This window comes from Lepisosteus oculatus, chromosome 4 (genome assembly GCF_040954835.1).
Source record: "Lepisosteus oculatus isolate fLepOcu1 chromosome 4, fLepOcu1.hap2, whole genome shotgun sequence".
In the NCBI taxonomy this organism is placed as follows: Eukaryota; Metazoa; Chordata; class Actinopteri; order Semionotiformes; family Lepisosteidae; genus Lepisosteus; species Lepisosteus oculatus.
The window spans coordinates 5810578-5828788 of NC_090699.1; the positions used below are offsets into that span (position 1 = coordinate 5810578).

The 18211-nt window shown below is 54.4% G+C and overlaps 3 protein-coding genes across 3 annotated transcripts; 1 reads left to right on the forward strand and 2 right to left on the reverse strand.

The window, feature by feature from the left end:
* Window positions 1-2168: 2168 nt before the first annotated feature.
* Window positions 2169-6710, reverse strand: LOC102690169 (mucin-7-like). Its single transcript, XM_069188421.1, has 2 exons — window positions 6515-6710; window positions 2169-5152 (listed from the first exon to the last, which is right to left on the reverse strand). Exon 2 carries the CDS (start codon window positions 4864-4866, stop codon window positions 3670-3672), a length of 1197 nt encoding a protein of 398 aa, XP_069044522.1. The 5' UTR covers window positions 4867-5152; window positions 6515-6710; the 3' UTR covers window positions 2169-3669.
* Window positions 6711-9460: 2750 nt separating this feature from the next.
* LOC107076137 (uncharacterized) lies at window positions 9461-11997 on the reverse strand. The gene is made up of 2 exons (XM_015339584.2): window positions 11740-11997; window positions 9461-10497 (listed from the first exon to the last, which is right to left on the reverse strand). Exons 1-2 carry the CDS (start codon window positions 11845-11847, stop codon window positions 9937-9939), a joined length of 669 nt encoding a protein of 222 aa, XP_015195070.2. The 5' UTR covers window positions 11848-11997; the 3' UTR covers window positions 9461-9936.
* Window positions 11998-13186: 1189 nt separating this feature from the next.
* unc119c (unc-119 lipid binding chaperone c) lies at window positions 13187-17544 on the forward strand. The gene is made up of 5 exons (XM_006643244.3): window positions 13187-13868; window positions 14907-15020; window positions 15103-15193; window positions 15801-15973; window positions 16649-17544. The coding sequence occupies exons 1-5, from the start codon at window positions 13373-13375 to the stop codon at window positions 16759-16761; spliced, it is 987 nt and encodes a 328-aa protein (XP_006643307.3). The 5' UTR covers window positions 13187-13372; the 3' UTR covers window positions 16762-17544.
* The last annotated feature ends 667 nt before the right edge of the window (window positions 17545-18211 follow it).

Sequence of the window (18211 nt, forward strand, 5' to 3'; positions counted from 1 at the left end):
ACACACAAATTCACACGCTCAATCACAAATACATGAATACATGCACACACAAATTCACATGGTCAATCAAATACATGCACACACAGACTCACATGCTCAAACACAAATACATGCACACAATTTCACATGCTCAAGCACGAATACATGCACACTAAATTCACACGCTCAAACACAAATACATGCACACACCATTTCTCACACTCAATCACAAATACATGCACATACAAATTCACAAGCTCAAACACAAATACATGCACACACCATTTCTCACACTCAATCACAAATACATGCACACACAGATTCACATGCTCAATCAAATATATGCACACGCAAATTCACACACTCAAACACAAATACATGCACACACAAATTCACACGCTCAATAACAAATACAGGCACACAGACTCACATGCTCAAACACAAATACATGCACACTAAATTCACACGCTTAAACACAAATACATGCACACACAAGTTCACACGCTCAAACACAAATACCTGCACACAGCAGTTCACACGCTCAAATAAACACTAGTATATACAGAGATGCACACTAAGCACACATGTAATTTCTTGCACTACTCATGTGGCCCAATGCACAAGCACACTCATGCGCTTGTTTGCACTTTTCTAACTCGGAAATAAGCATGGAGCATGAAGCTGGTGTTTGTATTACAGCCCAAAGCTGCAATCCGGGACTGGATTAGATTGCTATGCAGCTGGACTCTAACAAATACTATAAAACCTGGAGTGGATCTGGGAGTCCAGTGGTCAGTATCACAAGGAAAAGAGTGGATTCAGACTTTCCTTCATGCAAAAGATTATGAAAACTGGGGTTTCATTTTTCATCTCTGACCGATAGTGGCATCAGACCTTGTTCCACAGAGCCCTGTCAGCACAACTTACTGCGAAATGTGAAGTAACTGTCCTGTAATCAAATTAACAAATGAGTGCTTGCAAAACGTGAACCACACACTGGCTGCACAGTCAGGGCCGTGCCACAGATTCAAGAATATCGCACACAGTACAGTGAAAAAAGAGATAGTACTGTCTGCCTATTCAGGGGAAAGGTCCTCACACTTCTGAACACATGTAGCTGGTCCTCAAGGAGAGCAGACCTTTAGAAGACTTCTCTATTCTGCATACTGTTGTGAAAGTACCGTGCAGCCCAGTGAGACCAGGGTAAAAACACAGTACAGTGCAATAAAGCCCAGAGAGATCAGGGTAAAAACACAGTACAGTTCATAAAGCCCTGTGAGATCGGGGTAAAAACACAGTACAGTGCAGTAAAGCCTGGTGAGATCAGGGTAAAAACACAGTACAGTTCATAAAGCCCAGTGAGATCAGGGTAAAAACACAGTACAGCGCAGTAAAGCCCTGTGAGATCAGGGTAAAAGCACAGTACAGCACAGTAAAGCCCTGTGAGATCAGGGTAAAAGCACAGTATAGCGCAGTAAAGCCCAGTGAGATCAGGGTAAAAACACAGTACAGCGCAGTAAAGCCCAGTGAGATCAGGGTAAAAACACAGTACAGTGCAATAAAGCCCAATGAGATCTGGGTAAAAACACAGTACAGTGCAGTAAAGACCGGTGAGATCACGGTAAAAACACAGTACAGTCCATAAAGCCCAGTGAGATCAGGGCAAAAGCACAGTACAGCGCAGTAAAGCCCAGTGAGATCAGGGTAAAAACACAGTACAGAGCAGTGAAGCTCAGTGAGATCAGGGTAAAAACACAGTACAGTGCAAAAAAGCCAGGTGAGATTGGAATAAAAACACAATACAGTGCAGTAAAGCCCAGTGAGATCAAGGTAAAAACACAGTACAGTGCAATAAAGCCAAGTGAGATCAGGGTAAAAACACAGTACAGAGCAGTAAAGCCCAGTGAGATCAGGGTAAAAACAGAGTACACTGCAGTAAAGCCCAGTGAGATCTGGGTAAAAACACAGGGCAGCACAGTAAAGCCCAGTGAGATCAGGGTAAAAACACAATACAGCGCAGTAAAGCACTATACTAAAATGTGTCAGAGAAATAGAGAAGGAAAAGCCAGTGACAGATATTGCGATAATGGTAAAACACACAATCGCAGGCAGGTTTGGTCCGGGAGTCTGGTACCAGAGGCCTGTCTGAACCCCCACAGTCCCTCAGGAGACAGCAGTCTGCACCGCTCTGCATTCAGAAACTATTTATTCCTCCAGTCGTTCAGAACACCAAGCATTTCCAATACATTGATACAAGAAATACGTTCCAGCACAAGGTTGATGCTTTCAGCGGCGTCTGGGGTCTCTCCCCCTCCCAGCAGCCCCGCCAGTCTCCCGGGGGTCCCCTGTCCCCGCCCCGCCCCCCCAGCTCAGCACACACACACACCGCAGAGCGAACACACAGGAGCCCTGCCTCCTCCGGGATCTCCGAGAATCACCGCGGAGGCACAGTTTCTGTCCAAAATCCCGGGTTCACAGCCGCCCCCCGGAAGCAGGACTTCTTCTGTATAGCGCCTTTCAAGGCAGGTGTCCAGCGTCCCCTTGTCCGACTTCCACAGGCCGGCTTTCCCAGTCCAGGGCGGATTCCCGCTGTTTTCCCGAAAGCATCTGCTAGGAGTACTTCCCGATTCCCAACCCCGGCTCCGGAGGGCGTTCAGGAATCAGCCCACCCCACGCTGTTTTGGTTTTTATTGCCTCAGCAGCTCAGCCCAGGGTGCGAGTGCAGTCCTCTGGTTACTGTCTCCTCTCTCTCTCTGAAGATCGGGTATGTGTGAAATTAGTCCTAAAGATATACTGAACATCCAGAAAGCAGATGTTTAAAATCTATAAAAGATAAACTCTCCTAAAGCAATCTGTGCTGTGTCTCTGATAGCCTGTCTGCCTGTCGGTCTGTCTGTCCGTCTGTCTCTCTGTCCACGTGTCTGTCACTCTGATGGCCTGTCCACGTGTCTGTCTCTCTCGTGGCCTGTCTGCCTGTCTGTCTCTCTGTCCGCATGTCTGTCTCTCTGATGGCCCGTCCACGTGTCTGTCTCTCTGATCCGTCCGTCTGTCTCTCTGTCAGCTTGTCTGTTTCTCTGATGGCCTGCCTGTCTGTCGGTCTCTCTGTCTGTACGTCTGTCTCTCTGTCAGCATGTCTGTCTCTCTGATGACCTGTGTGCCTGTCGGCCTCTCTGTCTGTGTGTCTGTCTCTCTGATGGCCTGTCTGCCTTATTTCTCTGCATGTTTCAATTACTGTACAAAGCGTTGAATATACTACCTACTCAGGACTCTTAACAAAGACCCTACAGCACAAGTGTATCTCGTCCTCCTTTCCCCTCCTCTCCTTCCTCTGTCTCACCCTCCTGTCTCTCACCCTCCTCTCCCGGTGCCTCCTCTCTCCCTCTCTCTCCCTCCCCTCTCTGTGCCTCCTCTCTCCCTCCCTGTGCCTCCTCTCTCTCTCCTCTCTCCCTCTCTCTCTCCTCTCTTCCTCTCTCTCCTTCCCCTCTCTGTGCCTCTTCTCTCTCCTCTCCCCCTCTCTCTCCCTCCCCTCTCTGTGCCTCCTCTCTCCCTCCTCTCTCTGTGCCTTCTCTCTCCCTCCCTGTACCTCCTCTTCTCTCTCCTCTCCCCCTCTCTCTCCCTCCCCTCTCTGTGCCTCCTCTCTCTCCCTCCCCTCCCTGTGCCTCCTCTCTCTCTCCCCTCTGTCTGACTGACTCACACAGAGGAGGTCAGACAGAAAGTCGGGGAGAGCCCGTCGCCCCCCTGCTCGGCCGGCGGGGGAGGAGGCAGGGCGGAGGAGTCAGGCAGGGGGGCCGGCGCCGGCCCCTGGCCGTTCTCCAGGGGGGCGCCGGGGTCGGGACCCAGGAGGGGCTGCGCCTCCCCCCGCGCGGCGCCCTCCTCCCTCAGCTCCACGCTCACGCCCTCCGGCTGGGCGCCGGACGTGGGCCGCGAGCCGGCCCGGTTGAGGAAGGTGCTGAGGGCCCCAGGGTCCCCCGCCTCCTTGTCCCCCTCGGGGCCCTTCCCGCGGCCGGCCTCCGCGTCCTCGTCCCCCGCCGGCCCCCCGTTCTCCTCCTTGTCGGGCATGGGCGCGGCCCAGACGTCCTGGCCGCCCTTGTGCTTCCTGCTCTGGCGCCCCCCGCTGTAGGCGCCCGGGAACGTCGTGGAGCCGCTCCGGCGCCGCTTGCACACGTACACCCCCGCGGCCACGCACCCCACCAGCAGGACGGCCCCCACCAGTACGGCCACAACGATCCAGAGCAAGAGGCCGCTGACGGGGGCAGTGCCGGCGCCGGCGGCCCCCGAGGCGGCGGTGCTGGGAGCGACTTCAGGCGTCGTGGAGCTGACGCGGCTGGTCGTCGTGGCCGCGGTCGTCGTGGCCGCCGTCGTCGTGCTCGCCGTCGTCGTGCTCTCCGTCGAGGCGTCGTCGGTGGTGTCTCCGGGCAGGCCAGCGGGGGGCGCCGCGGTCGTCTCCGGAGAAGTGGGCGGCCCGGAGCTGGTGGGGGAGAAGCCGGCGGTGGAGGTGGTGTCTGCGCCCGCCGTGCTGGTGGTCTCGGGGGTGGTGGGCGGCGAGGTCAGAGCCGTGCTGGTGGTCTCGAGGGTGGTGGGCCACGAGGTCAGGGCGGTGCTGGGGGCCGTTGTGGCTCCGGTGGACGTGGGGGAGGACGGGGGCTCCGTGTCCCCGAGCAGGGCGGCGGTGGGCTTGGTGCTCGTCTCGGGGGGCCCGGCGGTGGAATCGGGGGTGGCGGTCTGCAGCGCGGTGCTGGGCGCCATGGTGGTTAGAATCAGGGGCTCAGCGGTGGTGAGGTGGTGCACCATCAGCGTGGGGTTGGCCGTCTCGGTATCGTTGCCCGGCTCAGCCCGGACGGCGGCCAGGACCAGCGCCAGGACCAGCGCGCGGGCGGCTCTCGCCATGGCGGCCCCCCCTGGGTGTCCGGATCGGTGCCGCGGCTGGGGAGGGCGCTGGTTCCCCCTGTCTCCCCCCTGCGGTGGGGGGGTTATGGGATCGGTCTAAGGGTGCTGGCCTTCTCCGGCCCGGCAGCGTGCTCTCCGCACCCTGATGCGCACACGCCCACTTCCTGCCCTCGCCTGCTCACTGCTCCCTCTCTCTGCCTCTCTCTCAAGTCCGACGTGCCCTCTGGGCGTCGCGCTGCTTTGGATAGCTGATATCAGCCTTGAGCCACCACCACCGGCAGGCAACCTGGGCACAGCAGATAACAGCAACGTTTACACGCATGGAACGGAAACTAGCCTGAAAGTAAGCCCCAGGGCTTTCCGAAACGCAGAATCGCCGCCGGCGCCATTTGTGACACCCACGCCACCGGAGCACTGCTGTTGTGATCTAGACTTTTCCTGCATGGTCAAATCACAGTCCGGCGCAGGAAAGCCCAGGGAGATTGTGGTAAAAACACAGTGCAGTGCAATAAAGCCCAGTGAGATCAGGGTCAAATCACAGTCCAGTGCAGTAAAGCCCAGTGAGATCGGGGTAAAAACATAGTGCAGTGCAATAAAGCCCAGGGAGATCAGGGTAAAAACACAGTGCAGTGCAGTAAAGCCCGGTGAGATCAGGGTAAAAACACAGTCCGGTGCAGTAAAGCACAGTGAGATCAGGGCAAGAGCTCAGTCCAGTGCAGTAAAGCCCAGTGAGATCAGGGTAAGAGGTCAGTGCAGTGCAGTAAAGCCCAGTGAGATCAGGGTAAAAACACAGTGCAGTGCAGTAAAGCACAGTGAGATCAGGGTAAGAGCTCAGTCCAGTGCAGTAAAGCCCAGTGAGATCAGGGTAAGAGCTCAGTCCAGTGCAGTAAAGCCCAGTGAGATCAGGGTAAGAGGTCAGTGCAGTGCAGTAAAGCCCAGTGAGATCAGGGTAAGAGCTCAGTCCAGTGCAGTAAAGCCCAGTGAGATCCGGGTAAGAGCTCAGTGCAGTGCAGTAAAGCCCAGTGAGATCAGGGTAAGAGGTCAGTGCAGTGCAGTAAAGCCCAGTGAGATCAGGGTAAGAGCTCAGTCCAGTGCAGTAAAGCCCAGTGAGATCCGGGTAAGAGCTCAGTGCAGTGCAGTAAAGCACAGTGAGATCAGGGTAAGAGCTCAGTCCAGTGCAGTAAAGCCCAGTGAGATCAGGGTAAGAGCTCAGTCCAGTGCAGTAAAGCCCAGTGAGATCCGGGTAAGAGCTCAGTGCAGTGCAGTAAAGCCCAGTGAGATCAGGGTAAGAGCTCAGTCCAGTGCAGTAAAGCCCAGTGAGATCCGGGTAAGAGCTCAGTGCAGTGCAGTAAAGCACAGTGAGATCAGGGTAAGAGCTCAGTGCAGTGCAGTAAAGCCCAGTGAGATCAGGGTAAGAGCTCAGTCCAGTGCAGTAAAGCCCAGTGAGATCGGGGTAAGAGCTCAGTGCAGTGCAGTAAAGCTCAGTGAGGTTGTGGTGAGAGAGAAGCACGGTGAGCGAGGCTCTTGAAATCAGTGTGTCTGCCTGTGTCTGACCCGCTGGCGAAGGTGACCGAACCGCAGGGGCCCGCGACCACACGGCCGGTTCCTGGCCCAACGCCCTCCCTCGCACCCGGACCCCAGCGCTTACCTGCAGGCCTGCGGAGCATCAGCACAACTGAGACCCCAGACTGCCTGGAAGGAGCCTGCTGGGCGTCGCCACATCCGCTCCCCGCCTCTCTCTCTCTCTCTCTCTCGTGCGCAGGCGAGCTGTGCTTCTCTTTCTCCTTCTCTCTCTCTCTTCCTCCTTCTCTCTCCTCTCTCTCTCTCTCGTGCGCAGGCGAGCTGTGCTTCTCTTTCTCCTTCTCTCTCTCTCTTCCTCCTTCTCTCTCCTCTCTCTCTCTCTCGTGCACAGGCGAGCTCTGCTTCTCTTTCTCCTTCTCTCTCTGTCTTCCTCCTTCTCTCTCCTCTCTCTCTCTCGTGCGCAGGCGAGCTCTGCTCCTCTCTCTCCTTTCCTCAATTCAAGTCAAGGTGCTTTATTGGTGTGACCAATGAGTAAAATCAGGGTTGCCAAAGCAAAACAAATACAATAAACATGAAACAAATAAATCCACAAACATTTACAACACAGACACAATTATAAGATATCTACAGATGGAGCATTACTGGGAGACAGACTCACTGCTCCTCAGGCTGTGACAGGAGATCACATACTGGGCTGCAAGTTCAGCTGAGTTCCCTCCTCCCTCTCCCAGCAGGATTGGGACCCGTTGTGACTCTGGCAGGTGTGGGAACTCTGGAATTAGATTTGTAAATTTAGAGAAGAATGTTTCTCTAATCCCAGAGTATCTGTCGTGGTTCAGAAGAAAGTGCACCTCTGTCTCTATTTCTCCCCGCTGGCAGTGGGAGCACAGCCTGTCCTCTCTGTGGTCACTGAGCCTGTCCTCTCTGGACAGTCAGGTCTTCCTGTGTCCAGTTTCTATGGCCAGGCTGTCGTCTCTGAGCCTGTCCTCTCTGGACAGCCAGATCTTCCTGTGTCCAGTTTCTATGGCCAGGCTGTGGTCACTGAGCCTGTCCTCTCTGGACAGCCAGGTCAGTTTCTATGGCCAGGCTGTGGTCACTGAGCCTGTCCTCTCTGGACAGCCAGGTCTGTCCGTGTCCAGTTTCTATGGCCAGGCTGTGGTCACTGAGCCTGTCCTCTCTGGACAGCCAGGTTTGTCTGTGTCCTCTCTCTCCTCTTTCTCCCCTCTCTCTCCTCTCTCCATCAGTCTGTCCTCATGCACCAGTGTCCTCCCGGCATGGGCAGTCAGTCCAGAGAGAGAGGGGAGCTGGGAAGGGAGTGTGTGTTTTTGTACATGTTTCAGTCTGTGTGTGTGCGATGGCATCTTCCTCTTTCTGGCTTTGAGGAAACAACTTCAGAGCTTTCATCACAGTCAGCCACCGTGTGACAGCAAGAATCATCCATTCTGAACACAGTCTCCCGTCCTGTTGTGTGTGTTTAAGACTGAGGGTTTTCTCTGTGATCTCCTCTCTCTCCCTGTGTCTCCTGTCCTGTTGTGTGTGTTTATTACAGAGGGATTCTCTGTGATCTCCTCTCTCTATCCCTGTGTCTCCTGTCCTGTTGTGTGTGTTAATGACTGAGAGTTTCTCTGTGATCTCCTCTCTCTCAGTGTCTCTTGTCCTGTTGTGTGTGTTTATGACTGAGGGTTTTCTCTGTGATCTCCTCCCTCTCTCACTGTGTCTCCCGTCCTGTTGTGTGTGTTTATTACAGAGGAATTCTCTGTGATCTCCTCCCTCTCTCATTGTGTCTTCTGTCCTGTTGTGTGTGTTTATGACTGGTGATCTCCTCCCTCTCTCATTGTGTCTCCTGTCCTGTTGTGTGTGTTTATGACTGGTGATCTCCTCTCTCTCATTGTGTCTCCTGTCCTGTTGTGTGTGTTTATGACTGGTGATCTCCTCTCTCTCTCCCTGTGTCTCCTGTCCTGTTGTGTGTGTTTATGACTGAGAGTTTCTCTGTGATCTCCTCTCTCTCTCAGTGTCTCTTGTCCTGTTGTGTGTGTTTATGACTGGTGATCTCCTCTCTCTCCCTGTATCTCCTGTCCTGTTGTGCTGTTATAACCGACAGGAATGTGGGAACAGGAAGCTCATCTCTTCTTGTTTCCTCCTATCTGCTGTTTTGTTCTGCTGTGAATTGTTTCCTCTTTTTTAATTTAAAGACATTGCCTCACCTCTCACCTCTCTCCTCTCTCCTCTCTCTCCCCTCTGATTCTCTCCTCTCTCTCTTCTCACCACCTCAATCCTCACCTCTCCTCTCTCTCCCTTCACTCTCTCCTCTCTCTCCTTTCTGTCTCCCCTCACCCACCCTCTCCTCTCTCCCCCCTCACCCACCCTCTCCTCTTTCTCCCCTCACTGACTCTCCCCTCTCTCTCCCTTCACTCTCTCCTCTCTCCTCTCTCCTCTCACTGACTCTCTCCTCTCTCTCCTCTCACCCCCTCTCTCCTCTCTCTCCCCTCACTGACTCTCCCTTCTCTCTCCCTTCACTCTCTCCTCTCTCCTCTCTCCTCTCACTGACTCTCTCCTCTCTCTCCCCTCACCCCCTCTCTCCTCTCTCTCCCCTCACTGACTCTCCCTTCTCTATCTCCTCTCTCTCTCCTCCTGTCTCCCTCCTCTCTCCTCAGTACAGCTGGGAACAGGGTGTGTGGGGTTGTGATAGGTTGCTGTACGGCCTGCCTGTGTGGGTGTTGTGACGTTGTGTGTGTGCGCTGTGCGGCCTGCAGACCTCTGGGAGGAATCCGGAGCCCCTGGCGGGAACCCCACATGAGCACGGGCTGAGCATGCAGACTCCACACAGAATGTCCCCTGGCCCACATTCGAACCCAGGGCCCGGGAGCTGTGAGACAGCAGTGACCACTGCCTCCCTCCCCGCTTGCCCAGGCCGTCCTGGGGGTCTTCAGGGGATCTTCAGGGGTCCGGCCCGGGAAGGCCGGTTTGACTGCGCTGAACGAAGCAGGTTCTGGTCCTGACCCACTGACCCACGGACCCCGACTGGACACACACACACACACCCAGAGTGATAATGATGATGATTAAAATAAAATAAAAATAATAACTATACATTTATTTTTATAAAATTAATGACAATTAACTGGAGCCCCAGATGGGAATGTTTTATTGTTCTGGGGTAACCCGTTTTCCCCCATTTCTTCTGCTGACCTCCTCCCTGTCGCGTCTCTGGATGGGGCTGCTCCCCCCAAAACCCAAAGTCTCCAATGACGTGCCCCCCACATCCCCCAGTTGAGAATCACTGGGGTGCAGGGGGTCAGTTCCTGATTTTGGGGGGTATTAACAGAGAAGGGGTGCGCAGTTTTGGTCGTCGAATCAGGTGGGGGCTGGAGCCGGAGACCCCCAGGCCAGCCGGTTCGTTATCCTCATCGAGAAGGAGGTCCCGGGTTCGCATCCTCGCGCCACCGCCCCGGATCTCCGATTCTGAAAGAGCCGCCCCTCGCTGACCTTTGACCTTTGAAAGGTCCTGCACGAAAGGTCGCCGCCGCCCCCCGTGCTGCCCCCCCTCTCTCAGTCCCTGTCCTGGCCGCACCCCTCTCTCGTCCCGGCGCTGTACCAGAACTCGGCGATCTGCTCCGGGGTGACCCGGGGCTGCAGCCACAGGCTGGGCTCCTCGGGGTCCCCTCTCCTCCTGGTGGGCTGGCCGCCCCCGCGCCCCCGCCCGCGGAGCCGCCACTTGCCTGCCCGCCGCTGGGCGGAGAGGCGCACGCACAGGAAGACGGTGAGCCCCAGGAACACGGCCGCCGTGACCCCCAGGGCCCACAGGGTCACCAGGCAGGTCAGGCGCACCCCGCGGAACCCGAACCCCGCCCCGCAGGAGCTGCCCCCCCAGGAGGCGCGGGTGGGGGGGTGGGGGCTGTGGTAGGGAGGTACCCCCGGTGTGGAGGCAGGGGGGCGCGCCGCGTGGGCGCCCCGCTCTGTGACCGTAGGGGCGCCGAGACTGAGGCTGCTGTCCTGCGCTGTTGTGGACTCGGGGCACCCAGGGACGTCCCGCTGACAGGGAGAGGGGGGCAGGGTCGCCGAAAGGTGGGACACGGAGAGAAAGAGTGTCAGCATCGTCCCTCTGGTCATCTGGAGAGAGATAAATACTGACTGACCAACCGACTGGACACTCCAGTACATTAACACTGCACTGAGAGAGAGGGGTTAATACAGACACACTGACTGGACACTACAGTACATTAACACTGCACTGAGAGAGAGGGGTTAATACAGACACACTGACTGGACACTACAGTACATTAACACTGCACTGAGAGAGAGAGGTTAATACAGACACACAAACTGGACACTCCAGTACATTAACACTGCACTGAGAGAGAGGGGGGTTAATACAGACACACTGACTGGACACTCCAGTACATTAACACTGCACTGAGAGAGAGAGGGGTTAATACAGACACACTGACTGGACACTCCAGTACATTAACACTGCACTGAGAGAGAGAGGTTAATACAGACACACAAACTGGACACTCCAGTACATTAACACTGCACTGAGAGAGAGAGGGGTTCATACAGACACACTGACTGGACACTCCAGTACATTAACACTGCACTGAGAGAGAGGGGGGTTAATATAGACACACTGACTGGACACTCCAGTACATTAACACTGCACTGAGAGAGAGAGGTTAATACAGACACACAAACTGGACACTCCAGTACATTAACACTGCACTGAGAGAGAGGGGGGTTAATACAGACACACTGGACACTCCAGTACATTAACACTGCACTGAGAGAGAGGGGTTAATACAGACACACTGACTGGACACTACAGCGCATTAACACTGCACTGAGAGAAAGAGGGGTTAATACAGACACACTGACTGGACACTCCAGTACATTAACACTGCACTGAGAGAGAGAGGGGTTAATACAGATACACTGACTGGACACTACAGCGCATTAACACTGCACTGAGAGAGAGAGAGGGGTTGATACAGACACACTGACTGGACACTACAGCGCATTAAAACTCCACTGAGAGAGAGGGGTTAATACAGACACACTGACTGGACACTCCAGTATATTAACACTGCACTGAGAGAGAGAGAGGGGTTGATACAGAGAAGGGACTGACACACTCAGAGGAGAATCCTATTAAGCTATTGTACAGATATTAGGTTTGTTGATAGTTGAATCTATTCCATTTCTGTTTCTGTCTGACAGAACCTCAGTCCAAAGGACTGACGTCAACCCACCCCCCCGGACAGGCAGACTTACAGACCCTCGAACTACACAGGACAGAATCTCAACCAACACACAGTCCCATAGTTAGAAAAGAGGCCCACAGCCCCAGACGCTTACCTGTCTTACTCTGTCCCTCTTCATCCTCCTGCTGATCGCACTTTCGGCTTCCTGTCTGCACCCGAGCATGCTGGGAAGGCCCTGCCTTGCCGGCACCGCTGTCGTCATCCCAACGCCGGCTCAGTTCCGGGGTGCAGTCGCCATGGAAACGGGGGCCCGCAGTCCGAGCGAAGGAGGATGTGGTTTGGAGCCACACCGCTCCTCTGCTCTCCTGCCTCTGTCTTCCTCCCCCTCCTCCTCCTCTCCCTCAGCTTCCTTTTTTTTCTCTTTGACTCAGAGCAGCGGTCGAGAAGCGTCATCATGCCACCACACTTCCTGTTGACATACCTGCTCAAAACCAAACAGAGGTTCCTATGGGGGGGTGTGGTGAATAGTGCCCTCTAGTGGCTGCGCCGGGAAACAGCTATTGTAAACTTCACATCCTCCACAGCGCAGATCTCCCAATAACACCCGTGTCTCTCTGCTCATCTGTCTCCCCCTTTTCCTGCCTACGTCCATCCTGCGATGGGGGTGTGCGGCTAGGCCAGAAACGGCTTCATTGATATCCGCTAAGGATTATGGGAATGCAGCAAAACAGCACTGCTGGGTCCGGAGCTCCGCGTCGGGAACCGACCCACCTGTGTCTCGCGGACCCTGAGTCTGAAACGATTGGGCGGGGATCAGCCCAGCTGGGAGGGTCGTAGTGGGGTGTGCAGGGATTTTAGGGGTGTTCTGTGTGGGGTCCGTCGCTGCTGCTGACCCCTTTATTAATCCCGTGAGGGAAATTGCAATGCAACAGCAGCTTCTCACAGTCAGCACAGGGCAGTGTAACGAAATGATACAATAATAATAATACAATACATACAATCCAATCAGTACAGTCAGTGAGAAGTGCACTAAAAAAGAGTTGCTCACAGTACAGGATATACAAAAAACAGAACAGTACACAAAAAGTACTGCACATTATAAATATAAAAATATATTGCGCAAGTCCGTGGCATATATTGCAGAAAAACAGCTGTAAACAGGAAAAGCCAGATGTAAACAGAGAGTTTACTGGTCAGTCCAGAAACAGGTCACTGTCAATGTTGCCTCTGCCCAGACACACAGTGGATGAGTTGTACAGTCTTATGGCAGGAGGCAAGAATGACCTCCTGTAGCGCTCCCTGTCGCACCGGGGATGGATCTATGGAGTCTATTGCTGAACGTGCTCTTCATTCTCACAAGCATGTCATAGAGGGGATGGGAGACGTTGTCCATGATGGCCTCTAGTTTGGACACCATTCTCCTCTCAGCCACTTCCTCCAGGGGGTCCAGGCCAGACACAATGACAGAGCTGGCTCCTCTGATGAGCTCATTCAGCCTGTTAGAATCATGTCCTGCACAGCCGGTGCACTGTGTCCCCTCTGGCTGGCCATACCCTGCCTGTCCTTCCAGGGTTAAGTGGATTAGCCCAGTCAGATCCAGTGTAATCCGCGCTCACCTCCCCCTCTGTCTCAGAGTCACCCTGCCGCAGGGCGCCAGCCAGAGTCCGGGTCCCGGCTGTCAGCGGTCTCGGGGGGATCTCGTCGTCACCGCAGAGGAGGGCAGGGCGACAGGATCAGGGGCTGGTCGTACTGTAGGATGAGCTAAAGAGGGAGAGGGGAGGAGGAAGATGGAGGGAGAGAGGAAGATGGACAGCGATGAGGAGAGGGACAAGGAGGGAGAGAGTGAGGGAGAGGGGGAGAATGAAGGACAGGGGGTGAGGGACAGCGAGGAGGAGAGGGAGATGGAGGGGGAGAGGAAGATGGGGGGAGTGAGAGAGAAAGAGAGGGAGAATGAAGGAGACAGGGAGAGGGAGAGTGAGGAGGAGGGCGAAATGGAGGGGGAGAGCGAGGGAGAGGGAGAAGGAGAGATGGAAGGGGGCAGAGAGGGAGAGGAGGAGAGGGAGATGGAGGGAGAGAGCGAGGGAGAGGGAGAGATGGAGGGGGAGAGGGAGATGGACAGTGAGGACGAGGGAGAGGGGGAGATGGAGGAGTGGAACGGGCTGATCTTGGGCGAGTGCGAGCTCAGGAGAGGAGGGCAGAAGCCCGTGACGGAGGTGAGAGAGCTGCTTCCTGGGGAGCCCATCACCCCCAGTATGGTCCTGGGGCTGACGGCCAGCACTGCGGGTAAGAAAAGAAACATCCCATAAATATATTTCCTCTAGAGCAGGAGACAGTGTCTGTTGACTTTCTTGTGTGTGTGTCCGCACTCTTCCCGTTTGCAGTTTTATTTCGGAGCTTGAGAGAAACGGTGTTGACCTTAAATGGGTCTCACTACGCCGTTAATGGAGTTGGTGCCGAAAGTTCGGGAGGGGTGACAACAGCCGAGTTCAATCAGCCCCGGCCGTCGGTAATTCGCAGTTGCTCGTGATGTCACTTCCTCTCCTAAAACCCGATAGACGCTGCACGCGATCCCCATCTCTTCCCGCGCCCCCCCCTACGCAGACCCTATGCAGACGGTATAATCCGGAAGTAAGTGGAGAAGGACAACAGGGAGGAGACGTAGAGGATCAGGACAGGTTGACAGGCAGGGGGGCGTGACTGCGGTGATCCGGGGGGGGGGGGGGCGTGGGGAAGGATAACGAGTCCCAAACAGTCCTAGGGGGAATCTGGGGCGCAGGCCAGGGTCCAGGAACCGGGGGATCCACCCAAGACGAGACAAACGTGGTGAGAATCCGGAACAGGGACGGGGAATCAAACCAGGGTAACGAGGCCTGGCGCTCCGAGCCCCGGACCCAGATGGTCAGGAAGCCGGGGTGAAGCCGAGGCCGTCGGGGTCTCTCCTGGACCCGCTGGTAGGTGGGCTTCCGGGCGTCCATCTCCCAGTGCTGAGCCAGGAATAGCGGGAGCGCCCGGCGTAAATAAGGAGGGGCAAAACAGGGGGCAGGTGCACATAATCAGCTAAAATACGAAAGGATCAGAGCGCCCTTAAGAGGAGGGATCCCGATCGTGACACCTTGTGAATTTTCCCCTAGACTTCAGTTACTTCAGAAGGGGGGTTGTTACGCCTATGGGCGTCTTGTTTCCTTCTGTGGGGGGGCGTGTTTTGTTTTTCCTCTTGCTACGCCGCCGGAGTCTGTCCAGGTCAAGGAGAGATCGGGACACCCACTGCAGGGTCGTAACGGTTTGCACTCAGGGCGGCTGACGGCTGTGTCCATCCTACAGACTACCTGTGCTCCCCAGAGGACAACATCTACAACATCGTCTTCTCTCGCTTCAAGATCCGGGACATGGAGAGCGGAGGCGTGATACTAGAGATCAGGAAACACTGTCCCACGGGTGAGGCAGGCCGTCTGGACTGGGGGTGACTGGAGCTGGAAAGGCTGTCTAACAGCACAGCCCCGCTGTCTCTCTCCCGCAGAGATCCAGGATGTGAGAGAAGTTAATGCAGGCAGGTTTATCCGGTATCACTTCACCCCTGAATTCCTGCAGCTGAGAGAGATTGGAGCAACGTAAGTCTTAATGGACCAAACAGGATTGTGTGTGTCAGTACTGGACAAGACTGTGTGATTGTGAGTCTATACTGGACAGGAATGTGTGTGAGTCTGGACAGGACCGTGTGTGAGTCTATACTGGACAGGCCTGTCTGTGTGTGAGACTGTACTGGACAGGACGTCTGTATGTGAGTCTATAATGGACAGGAATGTGTGTGTGAGTCTGTACTGGACCGGACTGTGTGTGAGACTGTACTGGACAGGACTGTGTGTGAGTCTGTACAGAACAGTGTGTGAGACTGTACTGGACAGGACTGTGTGATTGTGTCTACACTGGACACAACTGTGTCATTGTGAGTCTATACTGGACAGGACTGTGTGTGAGTCTGGACAGGACTGTGTGTGTGAGTCTATACTGGACAACACAGTGTGTGTGAGTCTATACTGGACAGAGCTGTGTGTGTGAGTCTGTACTGGACAGGACTGTGTGTGTGAGTCTATACTGGACAGGACTGTCTGTGTGTGAGTCTCTACTGGACAGGACCATGTGTTTGGGGAGTCTGTACAGGAATGGACTATGTGCTGAAAATGAAGTCTACATTTTCTGTACTTTGCTGTGTTTCAGTGTGGAGTTCACAGTGGGCAGTAAAGCCCTGAATAAGTTCCGTCTAATCGAGAGACACTACTTCAGGGACAGGCTGCTTAAGAGCTTTGACTTTGAGATCGGCTTCTGTATCCCCAACAGCCGCAACACTTGCGAGCACATCTACGAGCTCCCAGAGCTGGACAGCGAGACAAGTACTAACACACCCTACTAATGCCACCTCCTTCTCCTGCAACCTCTCTCAGTGCAGTGTTAATGTACTGGAGTGTCCAGTCAGTGTGTCTGTATTAACCCCTCTCTCTCTCTCAGTGCAGTGTTAATGTACTGGAGTGTCCAGTCAGTGTGTCTGTATTAACCCCTCTCTCTCTCTCAGTGCAGTGTTAATGTACTGGAGTGTCCAGTCAGTGTGTCTGTATTAACCCCTCTCTCTCTCTCAGTGCAGTGTTAATGTACTGTAGTGTCCAGTCAGTGTGTCTGTATTAACCCCTCTCTCTCAGTGCAGTGTTAATGTACTGTAGTGTCCAGTCAGTGTGTCTGTATTAACCCCTCTCTCTCAGTGCAGTGTTAATGTACTGTAGTGTCCAGTCAGTGTGTCTGTATTAACCCCTCTATCTCAGTGCAGTGTTAATGTACTGTAGTGTCCAGTCAGTGCGTCTGTATTAACCCCTCTCTCTCAGTGCAGTGTAACTGTACTGTAGTGTCCAGTCAGTGTGTTTGTATTAACCCCTCTCTCTCTCTCAGTGCAGTGTTAATGTACTGTAGTGTCCAGTCAGTGTGTCTGTATTAACCCCTCTCTCTCAGTGCAGTGTTAATGTACTGGAGTGTCCAGTCAGTGTGTCTGTATTAACCCCTCTCTCTTTCTTCCCTAGTTGAAGAGATGATCGCTCACCCCTTTGCAACAAGGTCTGACAGCTTCTACTTCATCAATAACAAGCTGATAATGCACCACAAGGCGGAGTACAGCTTCTCAGGAGGGGAGTAGAGGGTGGAGGAGAGGGTGGCTGTACAGTAGATCGAGCTCAGAGACAGTGCAGTGAACTGTACAGTACTGTGTGTACATACCGAGCAGTCTAGTTAAATAGTAGAAATCAGTACAGTGGTACTGATCAGTACTGAAATCAGTAGGATCATTACAGAGAGTAAGTGTGTCTATAGCCATAAAATTCAAGACAGAATCTGTCAGAAATAAACACACACAACAGGACAGGAGACACAGTGAGAGAGAGGAGATCACAGAGGATCCCTCAGTATTAAACACACACAACAGGACAGGAGACACAGTGAGAGAGGAGATCACAGAGAATCCCTCAGTAATAAACATACACAACAGGACAGGAGACACAGTGAGAGCGAGAGTAGATAACAGGACAGGAGACCCAGTAAGACGGAGAGGACATAACAGGGCGGGAGACACACTGTGAGAGAGGAGATCACAGAGAGTCCCTCACTGATAAACTCACACAACAGGACAAGAGACACAGTAAGAAGGAGAGGAGATAACAGGACGGGAGACACAGTGAGAGAGAGAGGAGATCATAAAACATCCCTCAGTAATAAACCCACACAACAGTACAGGAGACCGTGAGAGGAAGAGGAGATGATAGGACGGGAGGCACAGAAAGAAGGAGAGGAGATACCAGGACGGGAGTCACAGTGTCTCCCCTCAGAGCAAGACTGCTGTCTGTCTGTGTGTACTGTATGAGCGACCACAGTGACAGAGACACTCGCACACTGTCTAGAGTTAATAAAGCACTTTCAAACTCCAGGCCTGTGTGAGTCTGCTTTCCTGGTGAGGAGGGAAGAGCCCAGCGGAGTCTCTCCAGCCTGGGGGGGGGGGCGATCCGGAGGAGCTGCAGCAGGGCGGAGCAGGCGGTCAGGCTGCAGTTCATCCCGAGACCCCAGCTGCTGCTGTGCCCCCGAGCCACAGGCTCTCACCCCAGTGAAATACAAGCCACGAATCTGACCAGAAAACACTGCGACGGACCGCTGCCGGCTGGGATAGACTCCCGCTGCCCGCGCCCCCGAGTCGGATTGTGGGTCAAAATAGCAGATAGATGGGTCAAAAAGCAGTCCGTCTGGATCAGAGCGCGAGCCAAATGAACTCTTGTTTGAAGACATCCTGCGGGAGAAATGTCCATGAGGTGTGTTCCTGACGTGTTCTGGGATGAATGAGAAGGGAGGATGTGATTCTCGGCTCGAGTCCTGGACCTCCGGATCGGCCTGCTGGCTTGTTGCTGCCGGGAATTCTGGGCCTGCCTGGTGCGGCAGCAGCGACGAGGCCGGACCAGCAGAGGGCGCCACATCCCCGGCACGAGAGAGAGCGGCTCGTTCCGGCTCCCTGCTAGAATTGCGGCCGTTCGCCTGTACTGTGACACACAGTGATCCAGGGGGTCTCCCGAGACGCACAGTCATCTTTTCTGCCCTTCAAACGA